The sequence below is a fragment of the Etheostoma spectabile genome, chromosome 4, assembly GCF_008692095.1.
Source record: "Etheostoma spectabile isolate EspeVRDwgs_2016 chromosome 4, UIUC_Espe_1.0, whole genome shotgun sequence".
Taxonomy (NCBI): domain Eukaryota; kingdom Metazoa; phylum Chordata; class Actinopteri; order Perciformes; family Percidae; genus Etheostoma; species Etheostoma spectabile.
In genome coordinates this window covers 25,836,087-25,860,238 of record NC_045736.1, presented here as the reverse complement: position 1 = coordinate 25,860,238, position 24,152 = coordinate 25,836,087, and the positions used below count along the sequence as shown (strand labels likewise).

The window sequence follows — 24,152 nt, the reverse complement described above, 5'->3', positions numbered from 1 at the left end:
TCTGTGTTTTCTACTTAAGTGTTTTTACTGCTCTTCAGTTGGCAGGTCAATGAGAAATTGTTTGAGCTGTGTTTCAGGGTATGTACCGTTTGCTGCCACATGAGGGCTCTACAGGTCAAAAAATACTCCTTAAGAAACATTTATTTCTTTTTTGGTCTCATGTCAATCTCTGAAGCAAGCTGTCATTTTACAGAAAGTCACCTAAAAACAAATCTATAATGGGAATGGATGAAATGAATGTCAACTAACTATCGGACATGAGATAACTGACAGCTGTCACTTTAAATACATGTAGAAAAACAATCTGCTTTCCTTTTATTTTTTGGTATATATATACATGAATCGATTTTTGTTTTGTTGCACATGACCTGCATTTGGCAAGTCCTGGGTGAATCTTAGCAAACATACTTTATATAAACCAAAACAATGAACCTAAACAAAACACAGTCTTGCTGGTAAATTGATTGGTGGTGCTCTTACAGTTGCAATCTACATTCTCCTGTATTTTAACAATGAAATCTACTTATGTACCGTTTTTCTTCTCTTCTTCTTGTTTGTATGCTTTATATTTGATAATCTGAGACGAGCAGTTAAATCACAAGCTTGCTGAACTAATAGTGGGTACGGCCACAGCTTGTTATAGCATGCATCAATTTATTTCGGCTAATAGGACAAAATGCTATTTCCTGTTTCAACGTAGCGTTGATCACAAATGAAATCTTGAACACAACTGTGTGCATGTTTGTCCATGCACTTCTATATTTGAGCATTCTGTACACCAGCCTGTGAGTTCGTATCTGAGGCTTCTTATAAGATTTCTCCTTAGTAAGCAGGTTTTAGCCAGGTTGTTCTCATGAATTGTTTGAATGTATATAGCTACAAATAGTAACGCACTTGTTGCATGTCATTTGTATGTATTTAATGTATATATTACTGGTTGCAGCACCATGGTGCGATGTATGTATGCAAAACACAGGGCTTTCCAGTAGGGGAACGGAGTTTGTGTCCCAGAAGAAGTAAACGGGAAAACACAAGACTTTCACCAAGGAAATGGGTGTTTGTGTCCCGGAAACTTTCACCGTCGCATGATATCAACCTTTTGTCACTTAAACTTAACTGCCATGGCTGCATAAACAACCGAGGCCACACGGTGCTCTGTAGCTGGCTCACAGTTGCATTTTGTCTGCTACATGACCAGTTGTCACGTGACCGGCCGGAGACATCTGTAATTTTGTAGGACATCATACGAATTGTTCATACGAAAAAATGTTGTGCGAGATCATACTGTCATGGCCAAACCACAAGCCTAGGAAAAGTTGATACTATTGTTACCTGTCTAGGGGCTTCCAGAGTTTTGGCCACCCACGAATATAAAGAGCTGAACATGCGGCTGCCAGGCTACAGGTAAAATGAATCGGCCTACCTGTCATCACTTTGGCTCAGTGTTGCTTCGCTCTCTCTGTGGTCTGGCGCGTGGTCAGCACTGGAACTCCCTTGACAGTTTATCTGTAGACATCTGAGACGCGGACAATAACATTAACACAACTTGATGGGGAAAAAAGGATTCTCTGTCTCGACACTGAGCAACAGCAGCTCTTCCTGAACTCCGAACTCTCCTCTCTTTCATCTGCTCACAATCTCCCCACTTTGTAACCTCCCAGCTGCCTTGTGAGCATGTGACCCACACTCACCTAGCTTGGCAACAGGCAGAACAGGGGTATCAAGTACGGCTGAGCAACCTTTATGAAAATCAGCATAAAGCTAGTGGGCCTGTTAAACACTGATAATGTCAGGTGGATTGATGGGCTTAGTTAGATCAGGTGTGAGGAGCAGATCGAGCCAATGAGTAAAAGAGTAATGAGTGATCTAGGAGAGCAAATGAAAAAAGAACGGAAAAAGAGTTCGAAATAAAAAATAGTTTAAGCAACTAGGTAATATGCAAATGTGATCATTGTAGTAAAACGGTGAAGAAGATGTTTGACATGGTTTCCAACCTTGTTCCACACAATGATCACCGTAATCTTGCTCTCTTGAGATATGTGTAGTATTTCATCTCTACATTGACTTTGCTACCTCTGACACATTTTCTAGATATCTGGCCTTTCATAGCCATGGACATGCTTGTCAGGTATTGACGGGGTAAAGACACAACTTTTTGATAAATTGCATGATGCTCCTGCTTGCCTGTGTCTGTCAGAATACATCAATCGCCTGGCTAACCCATCAGTTCAAGGTAGCTTGATTTGTTGGCTGCCCAGTTACTGCTGCCACCCCCCACCACCTTACCTCTCACCCCACCTCCCTTTTGCCTGCTGCGGGAATAAAAGCATTTAGCCATGCTTGAGAAGTCTTTTCATCTCAGCGTGTGCTGGGCTCTATTACATTGAGATGGCCATAACAGAATAGTTTAAAGGCAACATTGAGACATTAGATACACTGTTATTATGTGTATATAGCTAGAGGCTGACTGCTCAACACATGAATCTTAAGCAGATGAGGAGTGAGAGGCAGCAGTGCTCTGAACAGGGTGCTGTTGGAGGGAAGACAAAACTGAGTGCTCACAGTCAAGCTGCAGTACTTCAGTCTGCACTCCCGACCACTTTTCTGATGTTTGTACTATTTCGACTTAGACTTCTTGGTTTTGGTCAACGCTAGATATTGACCCAGCTGTATGCTGTCAACTCCTGGAACTCTGAGGATCTCCTGAACACACTCATTTGTTTTAAATGAAACACACAAATCTAATCTATGTGGCAATCTGAAAACTGAGACTTTGACAACCAAAACTTTTGACCACTTCCATTTTTAGCCTCACACTTTCAGTGATTGTTGGGATAGTCTGTCTATCTGTGCGTTGACCCACCACTTTGGTACAGCTAAACATCAGCATTTTAGCATTGTCAGGGTTAGCATGATGTGCCTACGTATAGACCTTACAGTCTATCATGCAGACTCACATAGCTTCTAGCGTGGCTTCATGCTCCTAGTCTTATTAAATCAATTATGAAATGCTCCAGCCACATCTGTGTACTGTTATTAACTGTGTTATTTTTCCCAACAATACATGGAAAAACATGTTTATTGTGCACTAAAGTTATTACTTACACAGTTCATTATGAGCGTCTTACAGGAGTGTTTTCCAGAGACAAGACATTGCTTTACATTTCTTGTTTCTGGCCAACAAGAGTGGGTGGTTTTGAGTTTATTCCTCCCACATCAAATAGATTTTGGCTGTAAACTCTATATGGCTCTGACCTCCATTGATTGGTTACGTACCTTGGGTGCTCTAAGGTATAATTCACAGCACACACTTACAAGCTAACACACATTACATTTAGACATATGCTATAGTAAATGAATGCATATATTGACATATCCTACTCATGTTTGCCACAAATTGTATTTTACAGCATATTATCATTGGTGCAGCATGATAAAACTTTTCTCTGCATGGGACAAAATGCCAGCTGTCCATTATTAAAGCAAATAAAGTGACAGGGTTGCAGGATTACAGGATGCCTGATGATTGATGTTCAACACTAATGTAGATGAGACCTTTATTACTGCTCACACTATGGTTTTGTTCTTCACTCACATTTCTTTTTTCACTGTCACGTAGTTTGACTTTGGTTTGATACAGAAGCTGATTGCAAAACCACAAACTAAACATACTTAATATAATTAACATGTATTTCATTAAAGAAAAAAATCATATAATAAAATAAAATATAATAAATAAAATATTTTGAGACATTGTGTCATTTTATAGTTTGCAGATCTAAAGAAATTAATAATTTGTTGATGCTTTAACATGCACACTCTGTTAGTGATTTTCACAGCTTTTTTATCTGCATGATATCGTTTCTGTTAACTTTTCAGGCTGATATAAATCTCCCTGAGGTAAAATCCTTTACTAAATTTTCGTATGAATGCAATTATCATCCATCATGTGTGAAATGATGTGAAAACATTTCAGAAATATTTTGTAAACTGCAAAAAGAACCACACCTTTTTTTTGGTTTTTATTCATGATTTTATTCCAATTAATGATAATTAACGTAACAACGTTAAGAACGTAACGCGGAAAATGGGTTTTTGCATGCAATTTGTTGTGCTGCTCCCGGAGTACGCAAGCAACATCTGTACACACTGAAGTTGTTTTAGAATAGGCTTTTAGAATATTTGCTTAAAGAGCACCTTGGTCTCTCCTTTCTCATTAAGCTGCGACAGCAACTCACAAGAAAACGGCAGCTCTCCTCACATACATTAGAGTTCATATGGTTTTAAAATACAAACAGCCCCGGTCCAGGTCTGATGTAGGCAAAAAAAGAGGAGACCTGTGAACCTTCTGACCTCATTATGCCAGCAGAAGGGGAGCTGTTCTTTGTTCTCTCTACTGGCTGTGACATCACTTATCCTCCTCCTGTATGACTCCTTCTCTCTCTCTCTCTCTCTCTCTCTCTCTCTCTCTCTTTCTCTCTCTCTCTCTTTCTCTTTCAATTTCTCTTTCTCTCTCTCTCTCTCTCTCTCTCTCTCTCTTTATACCTTACTAACAAGCTATCTATTTCTGAGATGGGGGCAGCCAATTGACCAGCATTACCCAGTCACCACTCTGCACTAACAGTGAAATACATTATCAGTACAGAGCAATACAATTTAGAGCATGAGTCTGATTAAAACTAAGGCAATTGGATTGTGTTTGAATCTGACTTTGTAACTCTGTGCTTTAATTGTGATTATTACAGTTTTAATCACGGCTGCGCTCATAGTTCTTGTTCCATTGAATTCAGTTCAATTATATTGTATTTGAAATTTTTTATCAGTAGATATGGGCTGTGTGTGTGTGTGTGTGTGTGTGTGTGTGTGTGTGTGTGTGTGTGTGTGTGTGTGTGTGTGTGTGTGCGTGCGCGCGCGTAGTGGTAATCCGGCACCTGCTCCAGCCTCTTGAGAGCCTGAGACAGAGGAGTGAGGGAAATGAAAGTGGAGGGATGATAGCAGAGGGGCGCCCTCAGAGAGCCTGGGATCATTGATGGGGCTCTCTGGAGAAGAGAACAAACAAACTTTAAATCAGAAAGGATGAGAGGGGCCATGGCCTGCAGAAATGGAACCCTCTACAGAGTGTGTCTGTGCACTGTGTTTGTGTTTGCTGCTGTGTATGTGTGTGTGTGTGTGTGTGTGTGTGTGTGTGTGCGCATGCTTTTGTGTTTGCCTGCAAAGCTCATTCAGCTGAGCATGAAAAGTTTTGGAGTCTGGGTGAAGCCACGTACATAAATGAAATCTGGGCTTATGGTACAGTATAACCAAGGTTTTTCCAGGGCTGTAAAGAGGCTTATAGGTAGTAATGTCGCCAGCAGGGTCTGCTCTGTTCGGGAAACAGTGCCAGAGACTCTCAGGAGTGCACAACAAGCCTTGAGAGGGAAGATAAGGCGTCTGAAATCTGTTCAGAAGCCATAAGCAAACATTAGATTTACTAAACATTTTTTGGTCGGCACATTCTCCTTCAGCTCCTTCAAGAGATTCATATGTTTACTGTAATGTGCTGAGTGAAATGTAACATTAGCATCAACATTATACAGAACATACTTCTAAACATTACCGTACAACACAAGCCTATTTACACATTATCCTCCTCATCCTTGTATTGTATGTGAACAGACCATACTCAAATACATGTGGCAGAAATAACAATGTTAAGATTTGACAAGCTACATATACCACTGTCCGTGCAAGAAAGCCTATTGTTTCAGTAACACACGCACACAAGCATGCATGCACAAAGCTTTGGGTTAAAATTTACTTTACGTTAAGCATGCCCTTCTGTTCCCTTACCGTCAAGAGAATGTTATAATTAACCGGACCAAGTTCCCCGGAGTGTGAAGATAATCAAGGGAGATTAGACGCTGTGTGTGTGTGTGTGTGTGTGTGTGTGTGAGTGTGTGTGTGTGTGTGTGTGTGTGTGTGTGTTGGAGGTGTCCGGTGAAAAGCAATTATCGTCAAATAAACGATGGCTTTCAGGATCACACAGGCACAAATGCAGAAAGAACACACACATGGAGATATAAACATAAAATGTGAGGATGTGTAAATACAGGTGCATGCGTGAAGCCTTGCAGCCGTCACACACACACACACACACACACACACACACACACACACACACACACACACACACACACACACACACACACCCCACACACACACACACCTACTGCATGGTGCAGTATATGTACACACCCCCAGTGATGGCATAAAATGTGCGCGTCTGTTCAACACTTAGATGGTTAAGTGGTTTATTATGTCTGAAAGAGGTCAAAAGAAAAGATTATTTTTTCAACAATACTTGCTCTTTTTTTCGAGAACAACAACTGTGTCTCAGTTAATAGCACAGCGCTAAGAATAAAAGCATCACTAAAGAGTGTTTACTTATGAATCAGAGAGTGTGAGACTGGAATAAATTGAAGAGTTTATACAAAAGTGAATAATTCGACAGATGTGTTTAATCCTCAGAGAAGCTGATGTGGTGCATATTTGATTGTTATATGAAGCAAACATTTATTTGAATTTATACTAAATTCTATTGCAGCAACAAACCGTCAAAACACCAAAAAGCCATTTTACAAAAGTCTATGAATTTTTATCAAATAATCCCCCTCCCCCCCTTCCCTTTTTTTCTCTCTCTCTCAGTCTCATACCAGGTGAAGCAGGGGACATGTGAGGTGGTGGCCATTCATCGCTGCTGTAATAAGAATAAGATTGAGGAGCGCTCTCAAACCGTCAAGTGTTCCTGTTTCCCTGGGCAGGTGGCTGGCACCACTAGAGCCAGACCTTCCTGTGTGGAAGGTAAAAACTCTATAACCCTGTGTTTGTGTATGTGTGTGTTTGTTTTCATATCTCTTAGGGACATATTGTTTTTGCAACTCATTGACCAGCAGTCTACTGTATGTCTGGTTCTACTGGCCAGCAAAGGGAAATAATCAAGGTTTCTTTGCTTTTTATGCACATTTTCCCACATTTCTTCAAAGTTCTGCCAAACACGTTTGGTATCTTCTGGAATCCTTATAGGAACATGCTTAGAATGAATTTCTTTACTTATTAATTTTAGTTTTATGTGCTTGGCTGCGCAACATGTTTTTGTAATGATCGACGCACTGCTGCATCTTACAGGGTCAAAGAGGCTAAAAATGTTTTTAATTATTCTGCATCATTAAATTGGCTACATGAATCATCTCACACACAACAAATCATTACCAGATTCATTACAACATAAATAAACAAGTCCAATGCAGGAAAGATTAATAGGTGGCACTTTTCTTTTTTAAATGTTGCCAGGTTAGATTCCTATTTGGAAATTGATTTTCTTATGGCACAAAACAAGATATTGTTCTTCTTTGAGCCCACACAGAGCTAAACCTTTTAAAAGTGTTTGAAAACATGAAATGCTGTCACATAAAATGACACCTGGCATTTCTATCCCTCTTAGCAAGGCCACACAGTAAAGAAATCCACAATGTTTGAGACAGAGAGAAGATCAACAAATAACAAAAGGAAGGAACAATACATTGTTGTGACTGAGAACTAAGAAAATTCATGGTTTGAAATTCAGACCATGACCAAAGTCCACCATGGTCTATTTTGTCTATGGTAATTATACCTTTAAGTCACAGTTAATTTGAAAGTTGTTTTAACACACATATACCACACTTTTAAAAAGGGGTTATATAGTATGTTTTACAGTTTTAGAATGACAGAAAACTGTATATCTCTGCCATTCTAGTGCAACAGTTTGTTCATTATTTTTCAGTGAGATCATGTAACATGACAGGTTAAATCCACTAATGCAGGTAATAGATGCCCATCCACCAGTGTCTCCTTGCCTCCACATTCCCCTGTGCTGTTCAAAAGGAGAAGCAAATACACGACAGCTGTCAGACTGCCTCGGCTTCAAGACTGGAAATTTAAACTGCTTTTTAAAAGGCCTGATTTTATTTGGAACAGCATTCCATTTCCTATCTAGATGGGCCACTTGAGTATACGACAGATGGTGATAGAGGAAATGTATTTTTCTAATCTCTTCTATATGTCAAGACCTAAGACGTTGACCTCAGGAAGATTAGTGATCCAACTGAAGACTTAAAAAATAAAAAAAATAATTAACATACCATTTGGGTGAAAACCCAAGGATTGGCAAGAGGGATGTATTTTTTTTTTTGGGGGGGGGGGGGGGATATGGGTAAAATCATAACATCTAATCATTATGTCCTTCATGATGTTGAGTCAATAATTAAAATTACATGTTTTTGGATGTATCTGGAAGAGAAAACATTTAGAGGAAATAGATCGTCCAAGGAATTATGCCCACACATACACAGCAAACATATACATGTTTGTGCCTGCTACTGCGCGCTGCATGTGTGTGGTGATGATAGACAGATGACAGCTGCAGGTCATTTTCATGGACCTTTGTTCCATCCATTTGTCCACTCCGTGAGCTCCTGCCCAGCAAGAAACAAGCAGTGTCACTGACCCCTATCATCCACAGACGCTCCACTGAGATCACAAACATACACATAGTGTCGGTCAACCCGATCCAATCCCGCTGTATTAGCCCCCTACTAGAGGAAAATACATTGTTGTCTCATACGTGAGTAGAGCCAGTAAATCTCCAAAGCACACAGGTTATTCAAACTGTTAAGGTCAGCCGGGGGGGTGGACACTCAATCCACACTCACACACAGCTGACTGTATTTTCTCAGACTTGGGACTTGATCAGCATTCCAGTTTTTGGTTTATTTTCAATGAAAAAACAGTATCAGCCCATTATCATGCTAATGCAGTAAATCAATGATATGGTAATTATCAAGAAGTATATAAACAAAACAAAAATACCCCTCTTTCACCCACCCAAGCTTTAGTTCCTTCCCTTCTTTTGACTGACTCAATATAGTATGGTAACAAGAAGAAATTCAACTTGTTTAGCTTGGTAAATAAAAAACTGAAGGGTTATTTTACTTGAGAAAATGTAAAAAAACAACTACTAAGCATTCAATTTTCAGTTTTGTGTATTTGGGTAATGATTTATCTGTTGTGTTTTGTTGACATTGGCATTATGTCCTCCTTGTTAAGGGTCCCACAGACACTAAAAATATGACTAAAAATAATAAGAATTGTTGCAGGACTTTTTGCGTCATTTGTTTGCTTTTCTTCTGACCTTATTAAACACAACATGTAGAAAGGTATTTAGTGGTAACCTTTCTCTTTGCCACAAACTGGGCCTACACATTTAAAGAAGGTGACAAAATACAGAAATAACCACAAAGTATTATTATTATTATACCAAACGAATGGTAAATATTTGTTGTTTTATATGTTACATGGTCTATACTCTGTTCGTTTTGACATTTACACTATGCTACACTGTATATAGTGATGTTGCTTATGTTCGGAGTCAATTAGACCACTAGAGAGGTCTAACTCTAGAGCTTTTATTAAAAAACTCTAATAGAAATCCAAATAGACTTATTTGGGAATTTGGGAGAGGTTATTGCTGAATGAAAGGTACTGTCAACACCAATCACAGAAAAAAGAACATCAAATCGGCTGTATTTAACCATGTTTTATTTCCGGGGTTCAAAACACAGGATTTCTTGCTCTCATTTCATTCAATTACACCCTACGGTGAGTCATTTCATTCCTTTCAAAAGAAACAAGCAAATGTCATTTATGTGAATTTCAATGTGAATCACTTCTGACTTCCTGTAATACAGGCATGTACTCTAATTGTGCAAGCACCTTCTATATTTAGTAATCACAGCTATCCATACAGCACCCGACTTACCGCCTCAATCCAGCAAGTTGCCATTCCTAAATGTGGCCAGTAGACGGTGCTTTTCCCATTCTAATGACTCAGTCCTATAGATATCTGCTAGATCTTTTCAGCACTGTTTTCCCCCAATAAAAAGTAGATTTGTTGTTTAACCTCTTTGATGAGTTCCTAGATGGGAACAATTGCTTGATAATGATAAAATCAGGCAACCATAGCAAAGATGATTGGCTTTGTAATGAAAGTTGGGATAAATAAGGAATCATGAAGCTTTGCTAACCTCTCAGAATAGGCATTACCCTGAAGTTTTGCTTCTGTTTGTTCACCTTTCCTTAAATATGTGGTGTAGTTCACTCAGAGGCAGGCATGACACTGATGATAAGCTAATAGACTGACGGTTATATCTGTCTCTGAAAATCATTCAAAGATAAATTCCTTTTAATGGTCTAAATAATTTTTCCTCAATATCCCTCACCTTTTCATAGACACACACACACACACACACACACACACACACACACACACACACACACACACAGCGTAGTTCCTCCATCACATTAGTCATGAGGTTTTCTAATTTCCTATTCAGATCTCACCTCCGAGACTCACCACCTCTCACTTCCAAACCCAGTGCTCAGCAGCACTTATCTCATGAGTCATGCTTGACCTCTGAGTTCACAGTAACAAAAGATCTCACCTTGTCTAACACTACGCACTCACACACACTCACACACACCACACACACACACACACACACACACACACACACACACACACCACACACACACACACACACACACACACACACACACAACACACACACACACACGCTACTATCACCTTTTAGGCTTGAGCACTGATGGAAGGAAACATTCCCCTCTCAGTAGCCAGCCTTTGTAGCAAAGCCTCAGTGTAAATGGAGTTACATTATTGATGCTGGCTGAAAGAGGAGTAAATGGCAGCAGGTCCCATTACTGGCTGCTGCATGGTGTGGTCAAATACTGTGAAACTAACAGTTTTTAAGTGAACGCCATTTGTCACAATATTCTTTTTCATGGTTTTTAATCATGAGAAACACACGTCTTTTTTTTTTCTAGAGTGTGAAGAGTTTTCAGAGGTACAATTGATAATAGCTGATAGAGGTCAAGAGATTACTGCAATCTGTTTTTAAGAATACACTACAGGAGAAATGCACTGGATCCACTTGTATGTCTGCATTTCATAGATTTCACATTTGGAGACAGAAGAAGAAGAAATAGCTTGTCTGAGTGCAGACAAAATGTGTGTCTACTGTTTTGGTTTTTACTGCAGTAGCATCCAATTGTCTCAATTGGGGTTCTGCCAAATTTAGTTAAGCTCACACGGCTGGTTAGGAATGTGTTGGTAATGGCCTGGGCATGTGTGCACCTCTAGGGAATGAATGTAAGTCTGCGCAAAGTCAAAAAAGGAAGCTTTCCTCACATAAAGTATATGGGTTCTTATCTCTCGCTTATTTGTTGTGCAGTAGCTGAAAAAATGTTCATATTTACCTACATAATCTTTACTAATTGGCCTTATCAGTAAAACAAGTTATACAAATCTCTATTAGAAGACCTGCAATTGAAGTAGGCTATGCAAGTTCGGAAATTCTTTTAACACTCTTATGAAAGCTTTGTGCCAAAGCGCATAAGTGTATTTTTATTGAGATGTAAGCCAAATACACAAGTGATAGGTGAGCATTTTGTCCTCCAGGACTTTAAATCTGAGATGTGCTACCTTTTTCATTTCTTTGGAACATGCTGAGTGGATGTTGGGTCCAGCACTCCACTGAGAATTCCATTGTTGAAGCGCAACTTCCTTCTCTTACATAAGATTTGTAAGTATTAGCCTCAAATGTAGTGTGCCAAATGTAAAAGTTCTCAATGTGAGTAATGACCCCTTTCATAGTGTAAAATTATCAACACATTACTGTAACATGCAAGGAGCATTTAATAATGTAGATGATACAAGCGGAGCTAAATGGAAGCACTTCATATACTGCTCGGTCATTTAACCTTTAATGTTGTGTGCCATTAAATGAACGTCAAGACTTTTGTCTGAAAAGTAGTAAATGCAACGATTAGATAAATGTACAAACGAAGATTAGTAAAATTTGCACATAATTGCAATACTTAAAATTGTACTTACCAGGGAAGTACAAAACTTGAATTAAGAGTAACATGCCAGCTCTGAATTTATGTGTGTCAGGGAGTTTTCTGAATATCAATAAAAAATACTTTAAATCTTTCCAAAGACACTGTCATTAATGAAGTGTGTTTGATGGTGGAGAAAGACAGAAAGCACAGCGACCTGATGGAAACGAGGAACGAGTAGATTCAGTTTGGTGTGTTATTTGCTGAACTCTGCCACAGACAAACTCTGTTTCATTACTTAGCAAAGAAATCTAGTTTAGTGTTTCAGTACACATTGACTGGCTGTTGTTTACTGTAATTACGGCTCCATATCATGCTTTTGTCATTTTCTCAGTCTGTTCCAGTCTACGTGTGTAATTGTTTTCCGTGTATCTTTTTCTGACAGTTTTTGCCATTCCACTTTCCACTTGTGTTTTCTCGTCATGCATACCTGGGCGTGCTGGCATGGCTGTGTGAGCCCTGGCAACAGAGATGCAGTGTGTTAGTAAATCATTGTAGAAAGAGATGGATGCCTCTCTACAAATGCTCCTGCACGCCAGGATCACTGAGTGGAACATTTACAATGCCTGAGGGTATCCATACCTCTGGGTCCATCCTTAACTTCTTGTTTGTGTTTGTGTTTGTGTTTATGTGTGTGTGTGTGTGTGTGTGTTTGTGTGTGTGTGTTTGTGTGTGTGTATGTGTGTGTGTGTGTGTGTGTCACATTCCCTTTAAATAGTAATGCAATACACACCACAGGAACGTGTGCACATGCAAATGCACACACACACACAAAGTAAAAGTAAACTCCTCATTGCAGTTTGTGTTGCTCCATAGAGTTAGTTCAGGCAGTGCCTTCATAAAGTATTAATGGGCACTCTAACAGACGCCTGAGTGCACATATTGTATTAGTATGCCCTGCCTTACATCAAACGGGCTACATCTGAATGATACAATGGAATACATAGTCAGTAAAAATGTTTTAGATCCAGGCTATTCTATTATTCTTTATCATGGGATTTGACATGAAAGGTTAGAGGTGAAGGAAGTCCCTTTTAACTTGCATAGTTGGTGGCACATTCAATTAGGTCATATAAAGATATATACTCCATATCTTTGTTAGATGGTAGAGTAAGTTAGCTGATGTGATTCAACATTTAAGTGTGTTATTACATTATGAGTACTCACAGATGATATATTATCAGAAACATAAATTGTGAGCTAAAACTGATAGATTTAAGTCTGTTTTTTGTTTTCGGTGTTATATATAAAGTGTAAAGTATTTAAGTGTATATAAACTTAATTCCTGTGGTGGTGGAACACGTCACACACTCTCAAAGTGCTAATTGACCAATAATGAAGTAAACAAACCTGAAACAATAATTTGGCATACAGGCAATATATTTGGTCACAGGAGTCTGAGCATTCCATCAATTATGTGTTCATATGAAGTCACATGAGGGAACCTGCAATTCCAAATTTGTCCACTTGATGTCACAAACATTACAATGACAATTCAGGCAGCATTGCATGAGAAAATGAGCAGAGGCTCTGGATGCTCAACTAGCTGACGTACTTGCTCACACACACAGACACACACACACACACACACACACACACACACACACACACACACACACACACACACACACACACACACACGATGAGTGACATTTATCAGGTGTAGATTGACGAGATCAGTAGGAGTAGAGACAGAGCTGGAGGCAGCCTCACAGGGTAAAATCTCCGCAAAACGTATTGAGAGAACCCCAGAGACTGGGTGAGAAACTGAGGAATAACATAGCCTCAGTCCCTTGTGTTGCCTAATCACCTGCCCCTAAAGCACTGTCTAGACGTTTGCCCTCAGCTGATCCTGCTCTGAAAATTTGAGTGAGAACTTAAAAGGGAGCCATTTTGATGGCAGATTCCATTGTAATTAGCTAATAGTAACTGTGTGTGCCTGAGCTGTAAACCTTTTTTACTTAGCGTAATGCACATTTTGTGAATATGAATGTAGACTCATAATAAGACTGATGCAATTAGAGTAAGTAAGCTGGGAGGTACTTATACACTTTTTTTCTGGAGAATATGCATTCTCTTTCTTTTTTCAAGAACTTGGCAATGATTTATTTTCACTTTTACGTGTTGCGTTTTAGTGGAATTTTTTTTACAAGAAAAGCCTACAATAAAAACTTAGCTCAATCAATTTAAAAACAACTGAGTTAATAATGCTTTTCAAGTATTTTATATATGCTTTACATGGAATTTATTAACCATTAACAATATATTACAAGTAAGGTATTATAATTTACAAGGTATTATAATCATCATTTGCTACTTTATATTTAATTTAAGTATATTTAATAATTTAAAATTTAGCATTACTAATAAGTTAACATAATTAAGTATCATTTCATTGTTAACTATTAACCAATTATGTGTGATGGTTATCATAAAGTGTTACCATTATGTTCTCTGAGAGTTGGATTACAAGATTGATACCACTTTATTTATGGTTGTACAGTAAATATGAAGCTGGTGTGGCAAGAAGTGGAAAATGTGATTATGACTACTAAGACAGACAGACAGACAGAGACAAATGAACAATGATTTAAAAAGAAGACAACTATAACAATACGTTTTTTAATAATTTAATTCCCAGTGGGGAAATTACAATTTACGCTCTGTTAACAATCACTACACATGCACAAATGGAGAGATGTCATAGTGAGTAAGCTGCCAGCTGGACCGGCGCCCTCAGCGGTTGGGGGGGGTATGGTGCCATCTCTCCAGCTACCAATCCACACTCCATACTTTGGTCCATACTGGGACTTGAACCGACACCACTCCAGTTCCCGACCCAACTCCTTATGGACTGAGCTACCGCCACCCCCAATACTGCAACTCTAATAAAATATATCTAATAAACTCAAATCAGTGGGCTGGGGCTTCAGTGGGGGCAGACTATGGGAAATACCCCCTATCCTTAGTCTGGGAGGGCAACACTAAAAAAACTACAACAAAACATGCACTAAAAGAATCCCAGGGCCCAGGCCACACCAAAAAAGCAAGGGGACAAAAGAAAGACACTCCTGAAACAATGCACCAAAAATTTGAGAATGAAACAACCCTGTTAGTAACTAAACAATCTCTGAACAAACACTCAAGCAAAATAACAGAAATATATTCAAAGTAAACAAACTTATTAAACTAAAGAAACAAAAAGGCAACCCAAACAAAAAAAAAAAGCAGAACAGCAACAGGTGAACCTAAAAACCAGAGACCAGCAAAAGGCTGAAGTGACCCAGCTGAGGCATTTTATAATGCACCTGGGCAGGAGAAGGAGCTAAGGGAGGAGTTTTGCAGTGGTTCACTACACTAGCATAGCTTAGCATTTAGTCTGGAAACAGTGGGAAACAGTCTTACCAAATGTAACAAAACCCAACTACCAGCAACTCTAAAGCTCACCAATTAACACGTTATATCTAGTTTGTTAATTCATACAAATATCAAAATAAATTACATTTTCCAAAAATGGTGAACTATCCTTTGACGTAGAATTCAAGATGTCCTTCAGAGTGGAAATCAAATGCTATAATTTCAGAAACAGTCATGCAAAAAGAGAGGCCATCTTTAAGGTAGCTGATCTTAAAGGCATCACGGGGCTGAATCCAACAGGCACCCACCACCCGTCTCTGCACAGCTCCTCCAGAAAAAATATGGTCCCAGAGGTGATGATCTCAGTATTAAGTACTTCACACACTAAGTACCCCTGTAATCTTTTTATCATTGTCTGTGAGTGCTGTCAACATCTGAACTATCCATGACACCACAGGCCTTTCCCCAGCTCCTGTTCATTTTCTGACATGACAGGCAGGTGCTTACGTGTCATGCCCGCCCCGCCCTCCCAGTACAGCATGAGATAAGCGGCCGTGAACGCTAACTCAATAGCACTCACAGGCCATGCCCATTAGCTCTAAATATCACTCTTGCAGTGCAAATCACCGATGTCGACACCATAATGACCCCATTAACGAGCGTTACACAGCCATTGGTTTTTAGAACCACTTATTGCCACTAAGCTCATGCATCATAACAGTGTGTACAACATTACGTCTCGTGATAGCTGTGATTTCTTTTTTTGTGTCGACTTGGCAACTTGGCATTGCTTCCTTCTTCTCATGTCTTCCTGTTTCTGTAGTTGCATTTGTGCTTACTTTTTTCCACTCTGCTTCAGTCAGTTACGCACCTTGTCTCTGCTCTACTTGTTTAATCCTTTCCTTTCTCTCTTGGACTATGTGATAGTCATCCTCAAACAGCAGCTCTCCTCCCCACCTTTCACTCTCTGCCTCTCTCACTTCCCCTCGCTGCCCATGTCCACACTACAAAGATGTGCTCTTTGTGAAAACCTATTATTTAGCTTTGTCTTCCTCCCTCTCTTCCCTCTTCTCCGTCTATCTCTCAGTCACACCGTTTCCTTCTTGTGTGATGCTTCAGAGGCTTTGTCCAGGTTCTTTTGCATTATGCAGACAAAAGCCAATACCACCTCATCTCCTCTGTTTGTTGGAAACAATAGTCAGTAGAGATCAAAATCTCTTTCTAAAAACCAACAATCCAACAGTTTAATGAAGTTGGAGAAATGGGTGCACTCTTTTATCCTTCTTTGTGGGCACATTTGAGACAGGAGGATGGATGGATGATGAGTTAGGAGAGAGGGAATTGAGTTATTCTCAGCTGTCGGGCTGTCTCCTGTCTAGACAATGGGTCAGATGAGCTGGAAGATTTGAGTGTCAGCTGCTTAGGCATGAGAAAACTTTAGGTTTTAACACTGGATTAACTGTAGGCCAAGTTCCCAAGCTGTGTTTTCTCCACTTTCTTGCACGTAGATATAGTGCAAATCATTACTTCATTTTAATTAGGGAAATTGGTTTTCAATGAATGAAAAGAAACTCTAGACTTCCCTTTTCACATTTTGCATTGCATGGAATATAAAAGAAATGAGTGTCAGAGAGGGCTTTTATGCCCGCAAAAATGATGCAATAGATCACAAACATTACTGTCTCTTTTCGCAAATACTCAAGAGAAGAAGTTTTAATTGATAGAATTGCTTCATCATAATTCGTTTCTCTGTATTATGCAATTGGAATATTACTGATTACTGTCTCATTGTCTAAATGTCCCTTGTGCTTTGCTGAATATCAAAATCGAAAGGTAATGATAAGCAGTCCGTTCATTTAAATTATAGAAGGTTACTCACACATCTGTACAATGCAAAAATACGCATAAATTCACCTCTGGGAGTAGTGACAATACAGTATCTTATTCAAATCTTATTTTTTGCTGTTAGCTACATTATAGAGTAGCCACATCTGATTGGTTACATCCAGTATAGTTTAAGGACTTTTTTTTTTTAAGGACAGTGAAAGTTATATTTCATATTTCCCCTGTTCTATTAATAACTAGAATTGTCATTCTATTGGCTTTCACTTTTGTCTCCTGCGGGTGCCAGAACTCCCCATCCACGCAGGTTTTAAGATCCCATGTTGAGGGATTAGATGTTGATGAAAATAAAAAAGGTAACTGCTATACATTTTAGCTCCTCAGAGTAAATTCATACAGATGAAAAAGCACACACCTGGTTAGAGATAGTAGTGGATTGAAAAGAACCCCAGTGCTATCCATTGTGCTGATCCTTCTGCAGTCCAAGCTGTAGGATCAGCACCATAGACAGTGCTCATCGCATTTACATTGTAAAAATATTATCGATATTAATATTATTATTTTGGCCAATAACAGTTCATGTTGGCTGTTGATATACAGTAAATCAGTGCTGTGGAGCATTACTAAGTTATTATAAGTATAGTATAGTAATGGCTGGTGTGTTTGTGTTTTAAATATCACACTATTATGCTTTTTTTGTTAACAATTCATCGCTCTTTATCATATCATAGTATCCATTTAGTCTTTCTTTTCCTCTAAACTTACATTTTCTGCTCCAGCCTCCATCGTGGCCCAGAAGTGGTGGTGCCAGATGCATCCATGTATGGACGGAGAGGAGTGTAAGGTCCTGCCTGACCTGACTGGCTGGTCGTGCAGCACTGGCAACAAAGTCAAAACAACCAAGGTGAGAAGAATGGGTAACACTTTACTTGAAGTTTTCTGCACAAGAGTGACGCGACATGTGTCATGTGTTCATGACAGTGAAGTGTCATGTCATAAACGTTAATGCCTTATTTATTTTTTATGACAGGTCCATGACAGTGACACTCTTATGTAGATACCGTCAAGGAAAGTGTAACCGAAAAATGTCTTTCTGCGTATGTATTCTGTTTACTTGTGCAGGTGTGGGCCTGTTTGCATTCCTGTCTTTCTTTCTTTCTCCCTCTCTCTCTTTCTCCAGACAATGATCAATTGTATGTACATTTTATGCATATGTCATCTCACACATTCTGCTCTCTTTATGCATTGCCTGTGCTATTTCATGTGCTTGCACAGTGTCACCTACATGTGTAGCTAACCAACTCCAATTATAGCAAAAATAAAAGTCCAAATTATCTTCATTGGTCTCCCTAAGGACAAATTGTTTCAGACACTGAGTAACATTGCTGCAAGAGTTACAACAGACACACAACAACAAGCACAGGGTTAAAACAATTAAAAGACAAATGTACAGTAAACATACGGGCTACTCAAAGAACTGTGCAAATTGCAGATTCCAAATTACCATTTTAAAATAAGACAAAAGCCTTCAAAAATTCTTCTGTTCACCCATACATGCCTTAAAACAACTCAATTCTACTTCCATACGCATCCATGTATTCAGTGTTAGCAAAAAAAGTCTTCAAATTTGTAAGCAACATCAAAGCATGTAACCTTATCAGTATTTACAATTAAAAATATCCCTTGAGAAGTATAGAGATATGATATAATTTCCAGAAATAATAAAATAACATACTACTGAGCATCTTCTAGCTTGAGTAATACTTGATGTAGCTCAAATTGACCTTGATCTTCAATTGATTTTTTTGTCTTCTGTGAATCATCTTGCATCAATAAGTGTGTGCTAATTTTCATACTGTATATGACTGCATATGAAAAAAAAGAAGTCAGAAGTGAATGCCAAGCAAATAAAAGATAATCTTATGAACAAAGGTTGTTTGGATCGTCAAGATGCATGTGAGTTTAAACACCAATCTAAAACATCAATAAGAAATTACAAAGACACAGATACAGAGATAATCAACAAGCAAGCCCCCCAGTGTGCATATTTGTTAATCTCCTGTTAATGTATCTCATCCGACAAGGGTAACAAAGAACTGATGAAGAAAACCATTGTACACTCTGTACTCCAGACAAACACTGTGTGATGCTATGTAAACTGACACTGTTCAGATGAGATAAATTGATTCAAATGAGAGTCCTTCATGGCCCTTTGTAAGCTGTTGAAGTGTGAAAGTTGATTTGCGCGACTGATGGCTAGGGTGTGTGTAAACACGTGCCAGAGTGCTTGTCGTGGGATAGAGCAGGTGTGGTTTATTTACAGGTGAAATATAAAAAAAGAAACAGTTGTGAGAGACGCGGCGCAGGCGGCATAAAAGTAATTGCTCGAGAGATGACATAACAGCACAACATCTGTCGCATTCATTAGAATGCATTATGGCTGGGGCCTTCCATAGAGGCTTTACAATTAAGAGTCATAATTAAATCGGTGAGTGGGATAGACTGAGGAACTGAGGCACTGCTGGGCACAGTCACAGGCAGCGGAATTAATGACCCTGGGCCTAACACCAACTGGTACTGTTGGGACTGGTAGGTGCAGTAATACTCATTCCGTTGCATAGAGCAATCTCTCTTCTTCTTCTTGTTCTTCTTCTCCCTTTCTCTTTGTTTTGTGTCTTGTCTGACTAGCCTATCAGCTGAGCGAGGAATGAGGAGCCAATGGCTGACTGCATCAGTAGACATTAATTGTGCATTTACAAGGTGCTTGGGGACCAGGGAGCAGTTACTTGGAGACTTGGTGGCAGATTTCACTGGACATGGTTGCAATGAGACATTGATTCCCTGGCAACTGCACGCATGGCCCTGCTCTCCTGTTCCCTCTGTGTCTCTTTTCTTTATCCTTTGCTTTCTTTCTACCCTTGACCTCCTTTTACCATTTCAGCGTCTCATTCACTCTGATGATCTCTATCTGTCCATCTCTTTCACTCCTACACAGCGTAGGTGTGCTGTAGAAAGATGTATAGATTGCCTGACTGAGGAACCAGAACACTGTTTGACAAGGAACAGCAAAGGCGCCATACCATTAGACACATCTTTTCACAAATCCCATGTGTGGCTTTATGGTACACATTCACATATGGTACAGCATTCTCAAGGCTTTTTAAAATATACGAGCATATTAGAAATGCACATTGGATGGGGTTTGTTAACGGAAAACAAGCACGCCTTCAACACTTAGTGTAAACTATTACAATTATTAATAATCATTACAGCTCCGAAACATGAAATCCAGCTTCAGCAGTTGAGACACTGTAGGTCCCTAAAATCTGTCACCCAGCCAGACTGCAAACAAACATTTTCAATCCAATGAAAAACACATAGAGCTAGAAATAGGGAGGAAATGGTTTGATTTGGAATATTCTCCTCTGACCTCTGGTTGACTCTTTCAAATGGAAACATTCATTCAGCGAGTGTGAAGCAGGACACTCCATGTAATAACATGTCTCTGTGACACTGATCCTCTTGTCTTATCTGTGGTATTGTTTCTTTCTTAGGTCACACGATAGCAAGAGAGCCACTGAGCAACAAGGAAACCTGAAACTCTCCATGTGGAAAGGATGGATGACTCACACATACTTACCGCACAATGGGGAAAATATCAAGGAAAGGACCACTGTAAGGCCATCGATCATAAAACAATGGGATAAAATGTACTCATCACAAACTATGTACACTTGGCTACATAGAGCCACACATTCAGCATACATAGTATCCTGGTTGTTGAGACCAATGGACTTCAATCATGGACAACCAGGGTAAATCTGGACACAAATGGACTCTTGTTTTCCAATAATGGAAAAAATGTGGATTGATAAAAAAGGTTGATTTTAAAGAGTTATTAAGCATTTCAAAGTATATATTTCAAAAAAGCATTTGTGGATGAGTGTAAGAGGTGAACTAAAAGCTGTGCTTTAGGTGCTGCTGGACACAGTCCAGACCTGTTGTCAATACGTAGAAGTTATACTGGATACAGTGAAGACGATTTGGGAGAAATGAAAGAGATAGCAGCTCATAACTAGCAAATAGCAAATTAGCATCCAATTGCTCTTGTGGGTCAAGTCACTATCATGAAGACTGTTTTGCGGGAGTCATTTTGCAGTTCTAATTAGGAATTTCAGCGTAGGATCATAACAACATGTTAAAAATTCATGTAAGATATTTGCACTAGTTGATACCATTTGGAAACGTTTTGTTTTTCTAGATATCTTCCAATATTTTGCTGTGGATGTCACATGAAATTGAAGGTGAACATTTTGTAAAATGTCTGACACTCAAAGTAGATAAATTTATATATATATATATATATATATATATATATATATATATATATATATATATATATATATATCATGCCCCATTATTCCTGAATAGGATATTGGTTAAAAATGGCTCTGACTATTGAGCCTTACTTACAGCTTGGTACAACATAACCAAACAAAGTGTCTCATTTTTGCCCAGAAACATTTCCAAGCTTAGTCTTCAAAGTTATATATCTTTGAAATATTATATTCAGTCTGTGACATCTATTATGTTAACTGTTCAAAGGAGGCACATAAAATGTTCAAACAATAAACACAAGTTGTAATTATGCTGTCATTTCACATTATTGGGTATGCTTTCTTTTTTTCTCCCTCTAAACGTTCAGTTTCTTAATCTTTAAAAGTAAATACAAAAAAATTGAATTTGGGTCTTCTAAACTCCCTTTATTAAGAGATACAGTATGTTTTTGTTTGCACATTGCCCATTGATTGCCTCCAGTACCACCGTCATTGATGCTTAAGTAAGATATCCTGAAATAATTGCCATCGATAATGGCAGTTAAACCCTTTGCAAACATGTTTTTTCCCCACCAGGCTCAATCATTACTGCACTGAGTACAACAGCCAGAGTGCTCTAAACAACCACCTTAAATCTCTCAGGTTTTTTTGTCTATTCTTCTCCATCTCACACTCATCTTTGAATCTTCCTGTCCCTATCTTGTGCCCCTCTCTATAAAACAATAGATGGCACAGTTAAAATAGCTTCACACACTGTATTATCTATATTTCTAAGCTGTTTGTTCCAGTGTGCTGCTTTTTGCTCTCATGCTTCCCAAATTCTTTTTTTCTCTCGTGTAGACACATCAAAATCTTCCTCAAACTGCATCTGTCTGCCTCTCTGATATGTGAATGTGTTGGGTCAGTGTGCCCATGGGTTAGCCTGCCGGGGGCTGTTCCTCTGCGAATAAGAGCCTCTGCTTTCAGACATGCTGCTTTGTGAGCTATGATAAATCTGTGGGAGCTGAGCCGCTGACTCTCCAGCTCCAGTGCTGAGCTCTGAGCCAGAGGGAGCTGGGGGACAGCAGGGCTACCAGTGGCAGGCAGCTCCACTCTCTCATTACTGAGAGGCCTGGATAGCACTGGGCTTCTCTCGGGACCACTGACATGGAATATTTTTAGGCCTACAGTGCAGCACTGCAGTTAGGCCAGTCACACCACAATGCCCTCTTTCCTTGAACAGTGTCTCAGCAACAATGGTCCATTTATAGTGGGAATAGGATGACATTCCACAACCGCATTCGCCTACATGATTCACCTACATTCATACAAAAACTTTCACAAGAATCCCACCCATTCCCAACCCACAAAGATAATGTAGGAGAACTGGAATCAGCAGAGAAAGTGGAAAGCCTTAATTACAGCCAACATAAGGCAAAATGTCTCCAGAGCGGTGCAACATCAAACCACTTGAGGGTTATCTTTCCTCCCCCTCTCATCCCCTCTCTTTCCAGCTCTCTTTCTCCACCCCAGAGGTTTGGTGTTCTGTAGATGAGCCTGGCGCCTTGCTACCTTTGTCCTACATGGCTCTCTGCAGCAGAATCAATATTTGAGGACAATTTTTGCTGCGGTGCTCCCTGGTGGCTGGGGTTTGACGCTGCAGCTCCAACCTCGGTTCCAACCACGCTTACATAGACAGGGGAGACCTGACAGGGAAAGAGTCACTCGTCTCAGGTCACCGCTACTCAACAATAAAATCTGCAAAGTGCACAGTACATATATTTACAACTGCTGTGCAGGCTGGCCAGCCCTGGGGCAGTGCAGAAGCAAACTCCGCCTTTGCCAATTTATGAGAAGGAAGACGACTGAACTTGCTAAGATGCCTTAAGGTATCTTGGAGGGATTTTGTATTACCATATTCACCTTTAATGAGATGTTACATAGCATGCAAATTAAGCAGGCATCAGTGCCTATCCACGGGTCTATACATTTTCTGTTCTTTGTGTAAAAAAAATCAACTAAACCCACTTCTAACACCCTTGTTACCAACTGGCTTTAAAAATAATGAAACAATTCAGAATCCATTCACTGAATGAGTTGTGCGTACAGACACATTCTCTAGTGTAAAAAAATAATCTTGTTTTTTAGCTTGAAGGGGATGTGTTTGTAATGTGTCAGTAGGGGTCTGACCTCCCAAATGTCCGAGGAAGACTGGTTGCTTAAATCTCCAGTGGGACTAGTGGGACCCAGAGGGCAGGACCTACAGAGGCAAACAAACCACATGGAGGACAAAATAAGATGCTAATGAGAGAGGATAGGCAGCTTTGAGTGAGAATGGAAAGCAGAAGAATAATGAGCTACATAAAAGAAAAAAACTGAGATAGAGAGGTATTGCTATAGTGTTTGAGAGAGGACAAGCGTGTGAAGAGTATTTTAAGTATGTCTTTGTTTATGCGCTAAGCCTGTGTGGCTCCCGAGAGGCCACTTGCATCGTCAAACCAAACGCCTCCAATGGTCCATCACACTCGTCAGCAATTTACACAATCGCTACCTAGAGAGAGAGAAATAAAGGGATGAAACACTGTTGTCTTGGCTTATGCATCATCTTTTGTCGAGTCCAATTTGTATTAGCCTCCAGCCATATCC

General features: G+C 39.5%; 1 protein-coding gene across 1 annotated transcript in view; it reads left to right on the top strand.

Annotated features, from left to right (window-relative positions):
- Window positions 1-21,846, top strand: part of tafa4b (TAFA chemokine like family member 4b) — a 37,839-nt gene extending 15,993 nt beyond the window's left edge. Inside the window, exons 4-6 of the mRNA XM_032514730.1 lie at window positions 6,685-6,840; window positions 17,970-18,094; window positions 20,745-21,846. Coding sequence (XP_032370621.1) covers window positions 6,685-6,840; window positions 17,970-18,094; window positions 20,745-20,756 — 293 coding nt within the window. The 3' untranslated portion in view covers window positions 20,757-21,846. The remainder of the gene's footprint in view (window positions 1-6,684; window positions 6,841-17,969; window positions 18,095-20,744) is intronic.
- Window positions 21,847-24,152: the final 2,306 nt, after the last annotated feature.